The sequence below is a fragment of the Athene cunicularia genome, assembly GCF_003259725.1.
Source record: "Athene cunicularia isolate RWA chromosome 17 unlocalized genomic scaffold, athCun1 chr17_part1, whole genome shotgun sequence".
Classification (NCBI taxonomy): domain Eukaryota; kingdom Metazoa; phylum Chordata; class Aves; order Strigiformes; family Strigidae; genus Athene; species Athene cunicularia.
The window spans coordinates 4,286,498-4,301,005 of NW_020799122.1; the positions used below are offsets into that span (position 1 = coordinate 4,286,498).

The 14,508-nt window shown below is 52.8% G+C and overlaps 1 protein-coding gene across 6 annotated transcripts in view; it reads left to right on the forward strand.

Annotated features, from left to right (window-relative positions):
- The window catches only part of VAV2 (vav guanine nucleotide exchange factor 2), a 130,324-nt gene extending 116,222 nt beyond the window's left edge, over positions 1–14,102 (forward strand). For 2 of the 6 annotated variants that reach the window (XM_026860382.1, XM_026860380.1), the window contains 17 exons: positions 138–223; positions 485–617; positions 1,328–1,342; positions 1,786–1,895; positions 2,354–2,455; positions 2,562–2,650; positions 3,432–3,448; positions 3,788–3,809; positions 5,054–5,181; positions 5,401–5,475; positions 6,070–6,122; positions 6,841–6,957; positions 7,073–7,160; positions 7,255–7,378; positions 8,434–8,520; positions 10,619–10,773; positions 11,200–14,102. In XM_026860382.1, the coding sequence (XP_026716183.1) occupies positions 138–223; positions 485–617; positions 1,328–1,342; positions 1,786–1,895; positions 2,354–2,455; positions 2,562–2,650; positions 3,432–3,448; positions 3,788–3,809; positions 5,054–5,181; positions 5,401–5,475; positions 6,070–6,122; positions 6,841–6,957; positions 7,073–7,160; positions 7,255–7,378; positions 8,434–8,520; positions 10,619–10,773; positions 11,200–11,247 (1,449 nt within the window). In that variant the 3' untranslated portion in view covers positions 11,248–14,102. The remainder of the gene's footprint in view (positions 1–137; positions 224–484; positions 618–1,327; positions 1,343–1,785; positions 1,896–2,353; positions 2,456–2,561; positions 2,651–3,431; positions 3,449–3,787; positions 3,810–5,053; positions 5,182–5,400; positions 5,476–6,069; positions 6,123–6,840; positions 6,958–7,072; positions 7,161–7,254; positions 7,379–8,433; positions 8,521–10,618; positions 10,774–11,199) is intronic. The other 4 variants (XM_026860383.1, XM_026860381.1, XM_026860386.1 and 1 more) reach the window with 3 other exon arrangements.
- The last annotated feature ends 406 nt before the right edge of the window (positions 14,103–14,508 follow it).

The window sequence follows — 14,508 nt, forward strand, 5'->3', positions numbered from 1 at the left end:
GCTGTTCCCAGGAGCCTCGGCAGGTGGTGGGGGTGCCCCGAGCACACCGCGCGATCCGGGCAGGTTTGGGTTTGCACCTCTCCAAAGCATTGTCCCAGCCCTGGCTGCGGATCTCAGCCCTGCTTTGCTTTCTGCAGCAAGTGAAGCTGGAGGAGTTCGGGAGGCCGAAGATCGATGGCGAGCTGAAGGTCCGCTCCATAGTCAATCACACCAAGCAGGACAGGTGAGTCAGCAACGGCGCTTGCAAGTTTCCCCAAACTACATGTGCCTTCGTTTGGCGATTTCCCCTTGTGCTCATTTATTCAATTATTGCCTGGAGTTGCACTGACAGAAACCACCATCAGTGTGAAATTACAGCACGGTTAGAGCATCGAGCCGCGCTGCCTGGGGAGCTCAGCAGAGCTTTCCAAATACCTCCCCCTTGAACGAGGATTTTAATGAGGTGTTTGACTGGGTTGCTTGTTTATTTGCTTGCTTTGGGCAGGTATTTATTTTTATTTGATAAAGTGGTGATTGTCTGCAAAAGGAAAGGATACAATTATGAGCTGAAAGAAATTATTGAGCTGCTCTTCCACAAGATGACTGATGACCCTATGAATAACAAGGACATTAAGAAGGTAGGTGGACCAGAGATTAGCTCTTCTGGAGATTATTTTGGAGCTGTTTTGGCCAGTCCTTGTGTAGTCCGTTCCCATTAGCCTTTTAAAATAGAAACGGAGCTTGCAAAAAAGCTGCAAAACAAACCCTCAGCTTTCAGGGCAGCCTTACAGAGCATTGGGAAATGTTTATTAATGTGGGGCTGGGCTTGATCCTTGACCTCCGTCCTTACAAAACAGCCCTGAAGAGGCTGGGATGATTAGAGTTAGGAGAGAGGAAGCTGCTCCCTGCTTTCTGGCTCCACTGGCAACAAGGGACTGGCAGGGAGCAAACGTCAGGTGGGGGGGAGAGGAGGGCAGGGAGGGGGGATCCGTGCGGATGCTCTTGCTCCCACGTGTCGTGGGGTGGAGGAGCCTGGAAAAGCAGCATGAGGGTTGCTGGCCAGCCTGCCAAAATCAGCACTCAGAGCGTGGTTGCCACTAAAGGAACCTCGTTTTGCCAGTGGTTTGAGGCTTAGTCTGCAGCCATGAAGGGAAACGAATCAGCTGTCGGTTTAGCAGAGACCCATTAGCTTAATCCGCTTACGTGCGATGGGAAGAGGTGTTATACAGATGGGATAAGTGACGTTTGGGTAAGAATAGCCAATTTTGCCACTTGGATGCTGAAGAAATGCCTCTAGCTTTGTGTTTTAATGAAATATATTTCCACTTTGCTCTCCTATGCTTTCTAGTCTCATGGAAAAATGGTAAGCAAAGCACACAATTTTCTCTTGTGTTTTTCTGTGCAATGTTGTAATGAGACAGGCAGAGCATATGTGCAGTGGGCAGGTCAGATGTTCCTCCTGGGCTGTCAGATGCTGTCAGGGAGAGATATAATGACTGGGGAGGATCCACTGGAGCAGAAAAATCTGGGTTCTCTCATCTGCCACCATAAAATCCTATTTGGCCCTAGTGCACAGTGCCAAGCTGATTCAGGCATCATTAGCTGTGATGTGTTAGAGAAGCACGGAGCTGCTCTTCCTCCTTCCCTGCTGTTACCTTTGCAAAGGGTCAGCAGTCCTTCAGAAGAAGGGACAGGGGCAGGCACTGAGAGCACTTGTTAAGATGCCTGAATAAAAGCGTGGTGCGTTTTGCTGCTCAGGTGTTGGGAGCGTAGTGGTGCGACCAGCTGTCTCGTTTTCTCTTGCAGTGGTCATACGGCTTCTACCTAATTCACCTTCAGGGGAAGCAGGGTTTCCAGTTCTTCTGCAAGACGGAGGAAATGAAGAGGAAATGGATGGAGCAGTTTGAAATGGCAATGTGAGCATGAGGGGATGCTCTAGCCCTGGCAGTTGCCAAGCATGAGGGAACAGTGTCTTGGACCAGCAGGTCACTGGAGACCAGCTCCAACAGCGAAGCCTGGGATGGGGAAGCTCCTGTGGGCTTGCTGGATGGGTCCTTGTGCAAAGGGAGCTTGGGTCCAGCATGGAATCATCTGCTGGGAGCTGGTCCTGAGCAGAGCAGGGGTTGGCCCCGCGCTGGCCCGTCTGGGCTGTCGATTGACTCGGGCAAGGGCCAAATCCGTGAACGTTGTCCCAGGGGAAGGTTGATGGGTAAATTCCTCTCTCTGCACAGTCAAGCATCGCCTTCACACTTGATTTCATATCTGTCCGTTTGGTTTCCAAACCTTGAAATGCAAATAGCAGCTGCTGTGACAGGTCACGAGGGCAGCATGACTTGTAGGGACAGGTTGATAACCCCACGGTCCTTTCCCCTAGGTCCAACATAAAGCCAGAGAAAGCCAATGCAAATCACCATAGCTTTCAGATGTACACATTTGAAAAGACTACCAACTGCAAAGCCTGCAGGATGTTCCTAAGGTGAGCAACATCCTTCCAGCTTTCCCGCATCTACATTAAAACACGGAAAGAAAATCTCAAAGCTGAGGCTGAATTAGGACTTTCTGACTTCTTTTTATTTGTGCAGAGGAACATTCTACCAGGGCTATCTTTGCCCCAAATGTGGAGCGGGTGCTCATAAGGAGTGCTTGGAGATCATTCCTCCCTGCAAGATTGGTGAGTTGTTTCACATCATTAGCAGCTTGTGCCAAGGAGGTGAATGCATGTGAGTGATCTGAAAGATTCGCTCTATAAAACACTGATGTTTGTTAATGCATAATAAAACCTAAGTATGCTCCCACTCGCCTCCCATGGCTGTAATTCACATTGGCTGGTGGTTTAAAAAAAACAAACAGACCAACCAGAACCCCCCAGAATAAAGAGCTGAATCCCATGTATGCCGGAGGATCGCAGCAGCTCTGTGGACTAGGTGGGATGCACCCAGCCCTCCTGCTGGGAGGGCATTGAAGAGAGACCCTGATTTCTTCATCAGATGTTGATTAATGAAAGTGGGAGGGTCTACTCCAGAGATCATGTTCCTGATGAGAGACTTTGTCTCTGGACCCCAAATACCCCATAGTAAGGCCAGAATTTGTGTCTATGGTCTAAATTGGGCAAACCTGTGACTCGTCGCTGCTCATCAGGATCAGTCCTGGCACTGCTCAGTGCAGGGAACTGTCACGGGGTGGCTTCAGGGTGATTCTAGGTGGAGAGTGGAGGGAGGAAGAAAAAAAAAAAATCACAGAACTTTGTGCAAGTGAGAAAATGTCCTCGTCCGGCTCCAGTCCCTCCCCAGGTCTTGTCACCCAGTGCAGAGTGACCCCAGCCTCAGCTCTGTGCATCCTCCATCAAGGTCAAGCGCTGATGCTGGTTTATTGATACTCACAACATCAGAAGAAACAGAAAATAGGGTCTGTTGCCTGTTAAATTAACCACTTATTCACCATTTCTCTTGCAGGTTCTTCAGCAGACCAGGTAGGTTGTTTAATGTCCCTTTTTCTGCATCCCCCTCTGCCCTGGGCAGAGCCTGTATCCTTGCCCAGTCTGGGTGCAGGCAGCTTGTGGGAAGAGCCAGTGCTGACCTCAGGGGGTTCCCAGCAACCTGGGGGTAGGACTGGAGACTGAAATCAGCCTGGTTTGTGCAGCATCACAGCCCTTGGGAGGTGCCAGCACCCAGCTGGGGCGAGCGCCACAGGCTGGGAGGTACTGGGGATGTTTTGGGAGAGGGTTTCTCATCCTGGTGGCTTTGGGAGGATGCTCATGGAGAGAAATGAGACTGCCATGTCCTCACAGAGACTTCTTCTCTCTCTGCAGGACTCACTGAGTGCTGGACCTGGTAAGGACATTACTGTGCTGCAGGAGGGCAGGTAGAGACAGAGTCTTGATGTGGGAGGGGGAAGCTCCTTCTGAAACCAGAAAGAGCATTAGTAGCTGCAGAGAGGGGTCCTGTGCCACCCTCACAGCAAGCGATGGGGCACCGAGGTCTCTCCTGTCCCTGCTCCCCAAAGCAGCAGGTCGGGTCTCCTTCAGGCTCCTCCCTGGGCTCAGCCCTTGGCCGCTGCAGCCGCCAGCGCCGTGTCATTTCCTTGGGCTCATTCATGCCCCTGGCCTGCTCTGCTGTGTGAGTGAAGCTTCTGCACGTTGTACCCGTAACCAGGAGGGCCTGGTGAATCTCCTTGTGCCAGGCTGTCCTTCAGAGCAGACCAAACACATCTGTTTGGGAGGCTTGTTGCTGATGGGGAGCATCTTCCTGCCGGCACGGGTCCGCTGTGCTGCAGGGATGTGGGGCTCCAGGTGCTGTCCTCTGATGGGGCTGTTAGTTGTGATAGTTACTGCAATATTTTTTTTATTTTTCTGTGCTCAAAACTAGCCTAGAGAGTATGCTAGGCCTGCCCTGCCCATGATCTGGCTCAAAGGAGAAAGAACAATTTGTTCTTGTGCTTTTTCTGATGAAAGGAGAGCCAAGCCTGGCAAAAAGAAACCTGAATCAAATCGGTGGTTGAAAAAAAAAGTGCAGAGTGCTCTCACTGGGCAGGGAGAGGCGGAGGTGGGGAAGCATTTTGAAGATAAACACTGTAGTTTTAGTGCAGTTGGGGGAGCTTATTTAATGAGCAGTTGTTGGCAAGACAGCTGGACTTTGACTGGGAGCTTCAGGGGCGTTTGGGTCCCAGGTCCAACTGAAATTCGGTGGAAGCCAAGAATTTGCTGGTCCCTTTTGCAATCGCGGGTGTCACCGCTGAACCCGGTGGGGTTTGGTACCAGCCGGGCATCACCTAATGAGAGCTGCTCTGCCATGATGAGGTTCAAGTCCAGGTGCGGGGCTGGGAGTCAGAGCTTCAGCTTGGCTCAGTCCTTCATGGTTTTATTTTTGCTTGGGGAACTCAGTCATCCGTGTAACGGCAGGAGCCAAGACCGTTCGCTGTGGCTGCTGTTCCTTTCTGCTTTCATACTTTCTGCCCCAAAATCCTGCCTGCTGCTGGTCTTAGAGTTGTGGTTCATAGGATAAGGAAAAACAGGTTTCAGGGATGGGTATTTTTGTTTTGGTTTTTTCTTAACAGGGACTGCTTTCTTCTCTCCCAGGTCCTAAAATGGTGGCGGTTCAGAATTACCACGGAAATCCAGCCCCACCCGGGAAGCCGGTGCTGACGTTTCAAATTGGGGATGTGATTGAGCTGCTGAGGGGGGACCCCGACTCGCCATGGTGGGAGGTGAGAGTGATTCCCCTTGGGAAATTTCCCAGAAAGTTTCAAACCTGTGACTTTGCAACATCCCTTTTATTTGTGGGCTTTACCAGAGCGCAGAAATGCGCTGGGGGTTTGGAACCGGGAGAGCTGCGAGGCAGCTGGGAGCCTGTCTCCATCCCCGCATGGCAGAGACATCACTCACCCATATGACATCCCAGTCTGATACCCAGCTTGGCTTTGCAGGGGCGGCTGCTGCAGACGAAGAAGTCGGGTTATTTTCCCAGCTCGTCAGTGAAGCCCTGCCCCGTTGATGCGAGGGTAAGTGCCGAAGAGGAGATGGAGCCAGGGGTGCTGGGGTGGGTGCTGGGGGCTGTCACAGGAGGTGCTGCTCTGCCAGTGCCCATCACTCTTCCCAGCCATCTGCTGGAGACCTTGGTCCTTCCAGTAAGCCCCTGGACCTTGATTGAGGCCTTTTACTGCGGCTGAATGAGCAGGGAAGCGGATCCATCATCCCATGGGTTCAGATGTCTGGTCAGGTTGGTCTCAGCCCCATTTCCAGACTCCGTTCCTCCTCTGTGGGGCTGACTTGGGGGCAGAGGACTCGGATCAGTATGGGAAAACTGCACTTAAGGGTTGGTTTTTTTTTTTCCTTTTTTCCTGTGTTTTGTATTGCTGTCAGCTCCTCCCCATTTAAAAAAATGCTCAGGTAAATGAGAAAATGCATCATGCTCATCACAGCTGGGATGCTGAAAGAGAAATGGTCAGCTACAACACTGCCCTCCGCTGCCAAAGACAATAATTCAGGAACGGCTTGGCAGATGAAAACCCTCCCATGGAGAGGAGCATCTCACACGTGGTCTCTAGCCTGATGAGACGCTGGCTCATCAGTAATTAGCAATGCTCTTTTTGCAGCCTCCCAACAGCCGGCCGCCCTCGCGGGAGATAGACTACGCGGCGTACCCGTGGTGAGTTGCCCTGCCTACTGCTGGGGAGTGTGCTGGACACGACCTTCCTCTGGCTGGAAGGACATATCGATCCTGCCTTTTAATTGTTTCTTTGTCAGGAATCCACTCTAATAACGAGTTACGAGTGCGGGCTAGCAGTGCTTTGCATCCCGCCTCCCCTGTGGCCACGGGGCAGCACCTGCAATGGCATTTGGGTGGCGAAACACGGTGCACCGTCAGCGGGGGTTTCTTCACTGATGGAGGGGGTCACAGGCAAAAGGAGAGATGCTGCTTTCTCTTCCCATTTTCTGTTTTCCATGCCCAGAAAACTGTTTGGGGAGGAAGGAAGCAATTCCTTCCTTGGCGGGAGAGGCGGCGCTTGGCTTGTCTCCTGCTCCTTCCCTCCAAGTTCAGGAGTCTAAACTATCCCCACTCTCCAGCTCTCGCTGAAGCTCGCTTACCTGGGGACCAATTCCCAATTAGTGGATTTTTCCAGGTGTGAGATACTTCAAGGGGAAGAGGTTGCACTCAGCATCACTCACCTCTGTTCAGTGGCTGAGCAGCTTCTTGTATATCTCAGGGCACTTCCCTTTTTGCTCATGAAGAATTGGATGAGGCCTGTGTCTCTTCTCAACCTTCACGCCTCTAAAAAAAGATGTATCTTTTTGTGTAAAACACGCCTATTTTAAAGATACGCACTGATTTTTAGTTAATGAAATTAATTAACCTCTGGGCTCAGGTTCGCAGGGAACATGGAGCGGCAGCAGACAGACAACCTGCTCAAGTCTCACGTCAGTGGCACCTACCTGATCCGGGAGCGACCGGCTGAGGCCGAGCGCTTTGCCATCAGTATTAAGTGAGTAATGCTTAATTTAGTAATTTAATAATTTAGTATTGCTTGCTCGTGGAGGGTGAGACGAGGCTAGAGCATGCAGCTGCGTTTTCTTGAGTGCCTTTGCTGCCGTTGGCAGGTTCAACGAGGAGGTGAAGCACATCAAGGTGGTGGAGAAGGACAACTGGATCCACATCACGGAAGCCAAGAAGTTTGAAAGCTTGCTGGTAGGTTTTTGTAACCCCTGGGAGCGTGCACACCATCCCTGCAAGTCACGCAGAGGATGGCAGAGACAGCCGGGTGCCTCTCCATCCTTCCCAGGAGCTGGTCGAGTACTACCAGAGCCACTCGCTGAAGGAGAGCTTCAAGCAGCTGGACACAACGTTGAAATATCCCTATAAATCCCGGGAGCGCTCTACCTCCAGGACTTTCACGCGCTCTCCAGGTAAAACCAGGCTCAGCCGCACGAGTGGGCACCGTTAAACTTGTGATGGGAAATCTCAGCCTCTCAGCAAGGTGCAGGAGCACTGTCGGGCCGAAGGGATTTATAGCTTTGCTGTAGGGCTTGAGTCCCCCAAGTTGCAAACAAGTCTCCTGCTCGGCTGGTGGCATTTTGGGTCTCACGGGAGTTGGTGGGGATGGGGGGGGTCTGGCCGAGCTGGGGCTGCCTGTCATTGCTTCTCCAGGGGTCTTTTCCAACCTGAATGATTTCTCTGATTCTCTGAGCTCTTGCCGCTCCACGCAACGGGGGCAGCCTCCCAGGGAGAGTTTTTGCTGGGGGAATCTGGTTTCCCTCCTGCGGTTTTGCACCCTGTGCTTGGGGGTGGTTTTGCCACCCGCCCTGGTCCTGCCAGGAGAGGAGCTGTGGCCGCAGGGGCAGCCCGTGGGCCTGCGGGTAGCGCGCAGAAACGTGACTGGTGGTGGGATGTGTCGTGTCTTACCTGCCCACCTGAGTTTTTGTGCGTGTGTTTGAATGGATCCAGTTCCAGTGTGACTTGTGATGGTTTGAATCCCAGTGGGACTCCTTTAATGGAGATGATGGGAGAAATGGTAAGTCAGTGCCTAAAATAAAACAGGGAAAAAAAAAAGGAAAATAATCAAAACAAGTGGAAAGCAAAATGTGCATTAGTGCAAAATGGTCCTTCTTGTCTGAAAGCCTGAGTCAGAAATAACTACTTTGTAGGGAAAAATAAAAACTTCTTCCATGATATATTTTAAAAAGAATACCAGAGGAAGACAGTTTTGAAAAGTTGGTTAAATATCCTTTTGCATAAAATCGATCCCCTGGATGACTTTTAAGGCCCAACACTGGCTGTGGGGCTGTGGCCAGACCTGCCACCGGCTGTTCCAGCTCCAAGCCCCTGTGCAAGACCTTCTGCATGCTTTGCCCTGTATTTCTCCATTGGCTTTTAAAGCATTGTGCATTATAATTTTTTCTTTTTTAATTTCCTTTTTAATGCGTGTTCTGCCTCTTTCTGTTTCTCTCTAACCTCTTTGCAGCCTCCTGCGCTTCCTACAACTTTTCTTTTCTCAGTCCTCAGGGCCTCAACTTTTCTTCTCAGAGCTCCTCCAGTCCCTTCTGGTCAGGTACCAGTCAGTGCCTCTCCCCACCGGAGAGACCTGCTGCCTTCCCCTGGCTGCAGCATCCCCAGCTTGAAAGCCATCGCCCACGGGACCTGCGGGGTCCCCGCTGTCCCTCCATCACCTGCAGGCAGTTCAGGGGGTTCCCAGTGCTGCCCTGGGGCACAGCCTGGAAATCAGTGGCTTGGCTGGAAGCAAAACGCACTTCCCCCTCTCCCCAAAAATCAAGGCAGGGAGGAGATGGAGTTGTCACGATTTGAGAAAGGGGGCTAAAATTAACAAAAAAGCAAATCTAGCACATTGGGATCTCATGATGTACTTCAAGCTCGACCTGCTTATCCTTTGTGTTTCACGGAACGACCATTGGCATCACACCATCTTCCAGACCGTTTCTCCTTTCTGAACAAGGAGAACATCTCAATGTCCAGCAGTTTTTGAGCTCCGGTATCTGGGGCTGCTCAGAGGCCCCTTGCTGAGGAGGCGGAGGGGACCTGCGCTGTCAGATGTGTTTTGGGGCTCAGGCTCCCCGCAAAGCATGCAGTGGTGCTCTGGCCCTTGAACCCCATTGATTAAATGTCTTACAGACTGGTGTCTTCCTCCCTGTTTGGCAGGGATCAGAGCAAAATCGTGCCAGTACATTTCTTTCCGTTTAAACTTTTACTTTTAAGTCTTTTCTTCAGACTCGACAGGGAAAATCATTGGCAAAGCTTTCCTTGGTGCCGTGTTTGGGAAGAACACTTTACTTTGCAAAGTATTAGAACATAATACTGGGAATTTGGGATCCTTTAACTGCGTAGAAAGTATTACAGAAAGTAATTTGTGCAGCAGTGGGCTCTGAGCAAGCTCCTGGTGAAGGAGTTCAAAGCTGCCGTGGTTTCGCTCCGTTCTCCAGCCTGGCTGCCTGGCGAGGACGGACGAGCCCTCCAGTGATTGCACGTTGTGTGTCTGGACCGACTCCATCATCATCCTCATCTCCTTCCATCCTGAGAGCTGAAAACCTGGGCAAAGCTTTTCCTCAAACTTAGTTCAACCTTGGTTTGCAAACTTTCAAAATGGAAATGAATCCTCGAAAGTCCTGGGACAAAAAGGGTGACTTCACCGAAACCCGACATCCTCAGGGTGGGGTTCTTTTTTTCTTTGCAAACTTCAGAGGAGAGGTGCATTTTTCTCCTCCGCCCATCCCATCCCTCCCACCGTTGCTCTCCAGCCCTCCTTGCTCCTGCCCAGATGCCGGGGCAGGGGAGCTGAGTACTGCCCCTGCCTTTCCCCCCTCGCTGCTGCTCCTCCTTGTGCCTCCCCTGAGCATCCCCTGCCTGAAGCAATGGAGATCCGTGGTGCTGGGGCCGTGCCCGTGTTGGCGGAGGCCGAGTCCCAGGGTGGCCTGCGGGGCCGTGCATCTTACCACAAGCTGTTGGTCAGTGTTAGGGTTTGCAGGGTGGTTTTACACCTTTTGATCTGTTATGGGACCAAGTTTCCAAGGCCCCTGGCTGCTCCCTGGCAGAGACAGGAGCAGGGAGGAGAGCGGGTTTGCAGCTTGTTCCTCCTCATGGTAAAATATACAGGTTTTGCTCAGCATCTCTAGGAGACTCCAATCCCAATAACTTAGTTTTTCAAATTAGTTTAAATACAAGCGAGTTGCCAAATCTCCTTTTCACAAGGTGGTGCCATCAGGTGCTGGGAGCTGTGTGGCAGCCAGAGCTGATATTAATGGTGGAACAGGATTTTTCCTGTTCAGCGATTTCATTGTTAATGATCATGTATTCCTATGAAATCTTTTCTTTCACCACCTCCTTCCCTTCTCACTAAAGTGCCCCTCACCCTAGCGAACCCCACCAAGGGGACTCAGCTCCTGAACTCAGCAGAGAGGGTCTTACCAAGCCCATAGAGCTGTTTAAAGCCCAGCAGGAATCCAGTTTAACACCGATTGCCCCAGTCTGTGTGGGGCCGAGTCCCACCGTCCGAGCTGCTCCAGGTTGTGGCGTTGCAATGGGAGCCAACATCGTGGTGGAAAACCCAGGTTGAACCTCACCAAGCTTTCCCCAGGCTTCGGCCGGTCCCCTGCAGCGGGGCAGCTCCCCACTCCCTCTGCTTTGTCCCCTCGCAGTGTTCACCCCACGGGTCATAGGGACGGCGGTGGCACGGTACAACTTCGCGGCGCGGGACATGCGGGAGCTCTCGCTGCGAGAGGGCGACGTGGTGAAGATCTACAGCAGGATTGGCGGGGACCAAGGATGGTGGAAGGGGGAAACCAACGGAAGAGTGAGTGCAGCTGGATAACGTCCCGTCCTGTTTCTGCAGCTCGTGGTCCCTGCTGTCAGGGCAGCAAAGGGCGTGGGGATGCATCCCACTCCCCCTCGTTCTTTTCCAGCTCGTGGGTGGGCTCTCACCCACGCAGCAGATCGATGGCTTGACTCGGTGTCCCATAGTTTGTACCACTGGGGACAGGCTCTTCATGCCCTTTCATCTTGTGGACAATCCCTGTGTCCGAGGCAATGTATAGTCGATAGCTCCATCCCAAATTAGCACTGATATGTGGATTGGGATGCAGGATCATCCAGCACCCTACAAATAGCTCACTGGGAACAGCACGTGGTGGCAGGGAGATAGTCCCGGGGACAGGACAGGACAGGACAGGGGTCCCTTCAGCTCCCCCATCTCCCGCTCACCTCTCCGCTTCCCCGACAGGTTGGCTGGTTTCCCTCAACGTACGTGGAAGAGGAGGGGGTGCAGTGACTGCGGGGATGTCTGATGGAAAGTCGTCGAGTGCCCAGAGCGAGCCGCTGCAGACCGTGCACACTTGTCCCGACGCTCACAGCTCCCCGTGAGACGCGGCCGGACGCCTCCCAGGACTGCTCTGGCAGACTTTAGCAATCCGTTCCTCTGTACAGTGTGTGTGTGTGCGCCTGCGCCGGGGATGCTGCCGGCCTCGCTCCTGTTCCGTGTATAGAAGATTGATGGTCTGTCGGATAACGTTCGTGTAGCAGCTGCGGAAGAGCCCCGGGAAAGCCGTGCCCCCCTGCATGGACAGAGCTGAGAGACTCTGCGTAGTGCCCACCAGAGGAGGGGGGTCCAAACCTTTTTTACTAAAGGTGTTTTAAAAGCCGCTGTGGTGATGGTGGTGGGAGGGTGAGGCTGAAGGGTTGCACCTGGGCTGCTGCTTGGGTGCGCTGAGGTGAGAATTTGGGGGGTTCTAAGGGGAGGGGAATGACTCAGCCCCGAGGGGATGATGTGGAGCCCCTGCCACGCTGCTCAGGTGGGCTCCCCAGGACGGGCTTGCAGCAGTTTCCTTGGCAGCCGCGCGGCAGTGCCCGGCAGCACCGTGCTGGGACGAGGGGCAGAGCGGGGACACCCGACCCTGGAGGAGGAAAGGGCTGTGGCTCGCCTCTGAAGGATGCCAGCTGTGAAACCAGGAGCGTGTTATGACCATCAGACGTAGGCTGGAAGTGGACCTCCAGCTCAGACAGGAGGGAAAAAGAGCTGCTTTGGCATCCCAAGCCCATTTTCTTGACAACCACCTTTGGTCCTACCAGCCTTGCTGCAGGTGGAGGGGACAGCCCGTGGTGCAGACTGGTCCCACTGGTGAGCAGGTCTCTGCACGTTGCAGGACTGGAGATGCACTTTGCTGCACAAGGGTTTTGGAGGCCGCCAAGGCACCAAGTACACTCAGAGGAGTGGACGGGAGCATGTGTCCGTGGGTCTGTCCTGCTGTCACTCCCAGCTTGGTCCTGCTCCGAGCAGGACCCCCCCAACCCCGAGCCAGGCTGATTTTTCTTGCAGCCGTGACACATCCCACTTCGCTGAGCTCAGGGAGGGTGAACCCACCTGAGTAAGGGCTACGCTCAACTCCAGATTGTTGTGAAAGCATCTCTTCTTCCCCAGCTGTGTGCACTTTTGGGGGCTGTGAGCGTTGCCCCCTCTTCGTCCCACGGGCTGTTACTGCTGCTGCTGTCAAGTAAAGGTCCGTCTGTCTTGGCGTCGCCGCTGTGTCCTGCACACTGTCCATCCAAGTCTGTCCTTTCCCAAGTGCAGCTCCCGGGGTTGGTAGGCAGAGCTGAGCTGCCAGGTGGAAATCCTGGCCGTTGTCTTCTGCTGGGCACTAACTTTGTTCTCCAGCTCCAGAATTTCCTTCCAAAGTGCAAATACGAACAAATACACATGCGGGCGTGTGGCAGGGAACAACTTTCCTCTATCCAATACCTGAGCCCTGGGAGATGTCCTCCAGCCTCTCTGAATAAGTGGCATTTTGAGCTGGTGCTTCCGTGCCCCGATGCTGTTCCCCTGGGATTTGTGGTGGCCCTGCCACGGGCTCTTGGCGTCGCGCTGGCACGGGTGCAGGAGATGCCAGCGCTGGGTGGGTGAGTGGTGCTGATGCCCTCGGTCCCTGGCACAGGGGCACTGCAGCTGCATCTGAAGCCTTGCCACAGATGGAGAATTGTGCCCTGCTTGGGATAATAGATAGGAGAGTTTGGAGCTCTTGTGGAAACGGGAGAGAGATTAACTTGGAAATTAAATGTTGTTGCTCAGTGGCAAGCCCAGAGCCACCCGACTTTGCTGCTCATTCCTTGGGGAGCCCCACATGTGCCCCTGCCCGGGAGTGGGGAGGGTGCAGCCGGGTCTGGCCGGGGCAGATGCTGAGCAGGGGTCTGGCTCTGCCAGGTGATGGGGCGGTGGAGGGGAGTTGGGGCTTTCCAAAGGTACTGTTTGGTGCTAACCCCTCCCGGCCAGCCCCTCGGTGCTGGGCTCGGGGTACCCTCAGCGGGGAGCAGCCAGCAGGGAGCTGGCAATGACCTGCTCCTCCTGTGCAAAGGGCCCTGCTCCTGTTCCTGGAGCTGTGCTGGAGCCAGGGGTGTGTTTAGGGGCGATGAGACGCACACACACACACCCCCCACCTCCCCGAGACAAACTCATGGTGGCTCGTGTTATGCCTCAGATCCTAAAGTCTTACACGATCCTCCCGTTTAAGTGGCTGATCTTGTAAGGTGGCGGGGGCATCCCCTCTGCAACAGCACGTACTTTGTCGTGGGGACCATGGCACCGTCTCTCCCTCACACCCCAAAGGGATCCCCAACCTCTTCCACTGCCCGCGCTCCCCTCCCAGCCCTGCCAAATCCCCCTTCCTCCAGAGAGCTCTCCCCCTTGTGTTTACTGTTGTAAGAAACTTGTTAAAAAGATTGTTTTGTTTGTAATTATTCAGCCATTTGCCACAATATATATCTGTGAATAAGAAAGGGAAATGTTTTTTTATGATGGTGAGAAAATTGTATATATATTTTAGTTCATCGCAGATCAGTCAAAATTGCAATGGGATACGTTGGAAAATAATATGTAAATTCCTTGGGTTTTTTTCCTTTGCACTGCACTAACTGGGGTAGGGTGGAGGGGGTTTAAAGATAAAACTGTTTGTTTATGGAATAGTTTATAGCTGGGAATTTGAAAATAATTTGGAATAGCTTGTAATGCTGGAATAGAAACTTTAGCTGCTACTTAGAAACCCTTTTGCATGTGGTTTTTCCAGACCTTTTTAAGTTACAATACATCAAAGTAAATTCCAAAACGAAAAAAAAAAATAAAGTGTAATTTTGCTGATAGGTTTTTTTTTTCCAGCCATGGTTTTTACGGTGGCTTGGGCTCGTGTCAGACTTCTTGTCACTGAAGCCCCCTTGGCTGTGCTGTGGCCGGAGGGGTGGCTTGGCCAGCCCCGGGGAAACGCGTGCTCACGGGGACAGATCCTTTCTGATTCCTGATGTGAACTGTGTTTGTACCTTTCCAAAACTCAGAGCAGATCCTTCCTGCGGTGCCAGAGCTCTTTGCCGCTCACCCATCGAGTTCTTTCTTCTTTCTGGAGCAGCTGCATCTCGTGCAGTTGTCCCAGGCTCCTGCTGGGCGGTTTTCCTGGGGTTCCTCTCCCTGCCTGAGCTGAACTGCTGCAGGCTGAGAGAATGAACAGGGTTTTCCATGGCTTTTAGTCATTCCCGAGTATCATATTCCACAGTC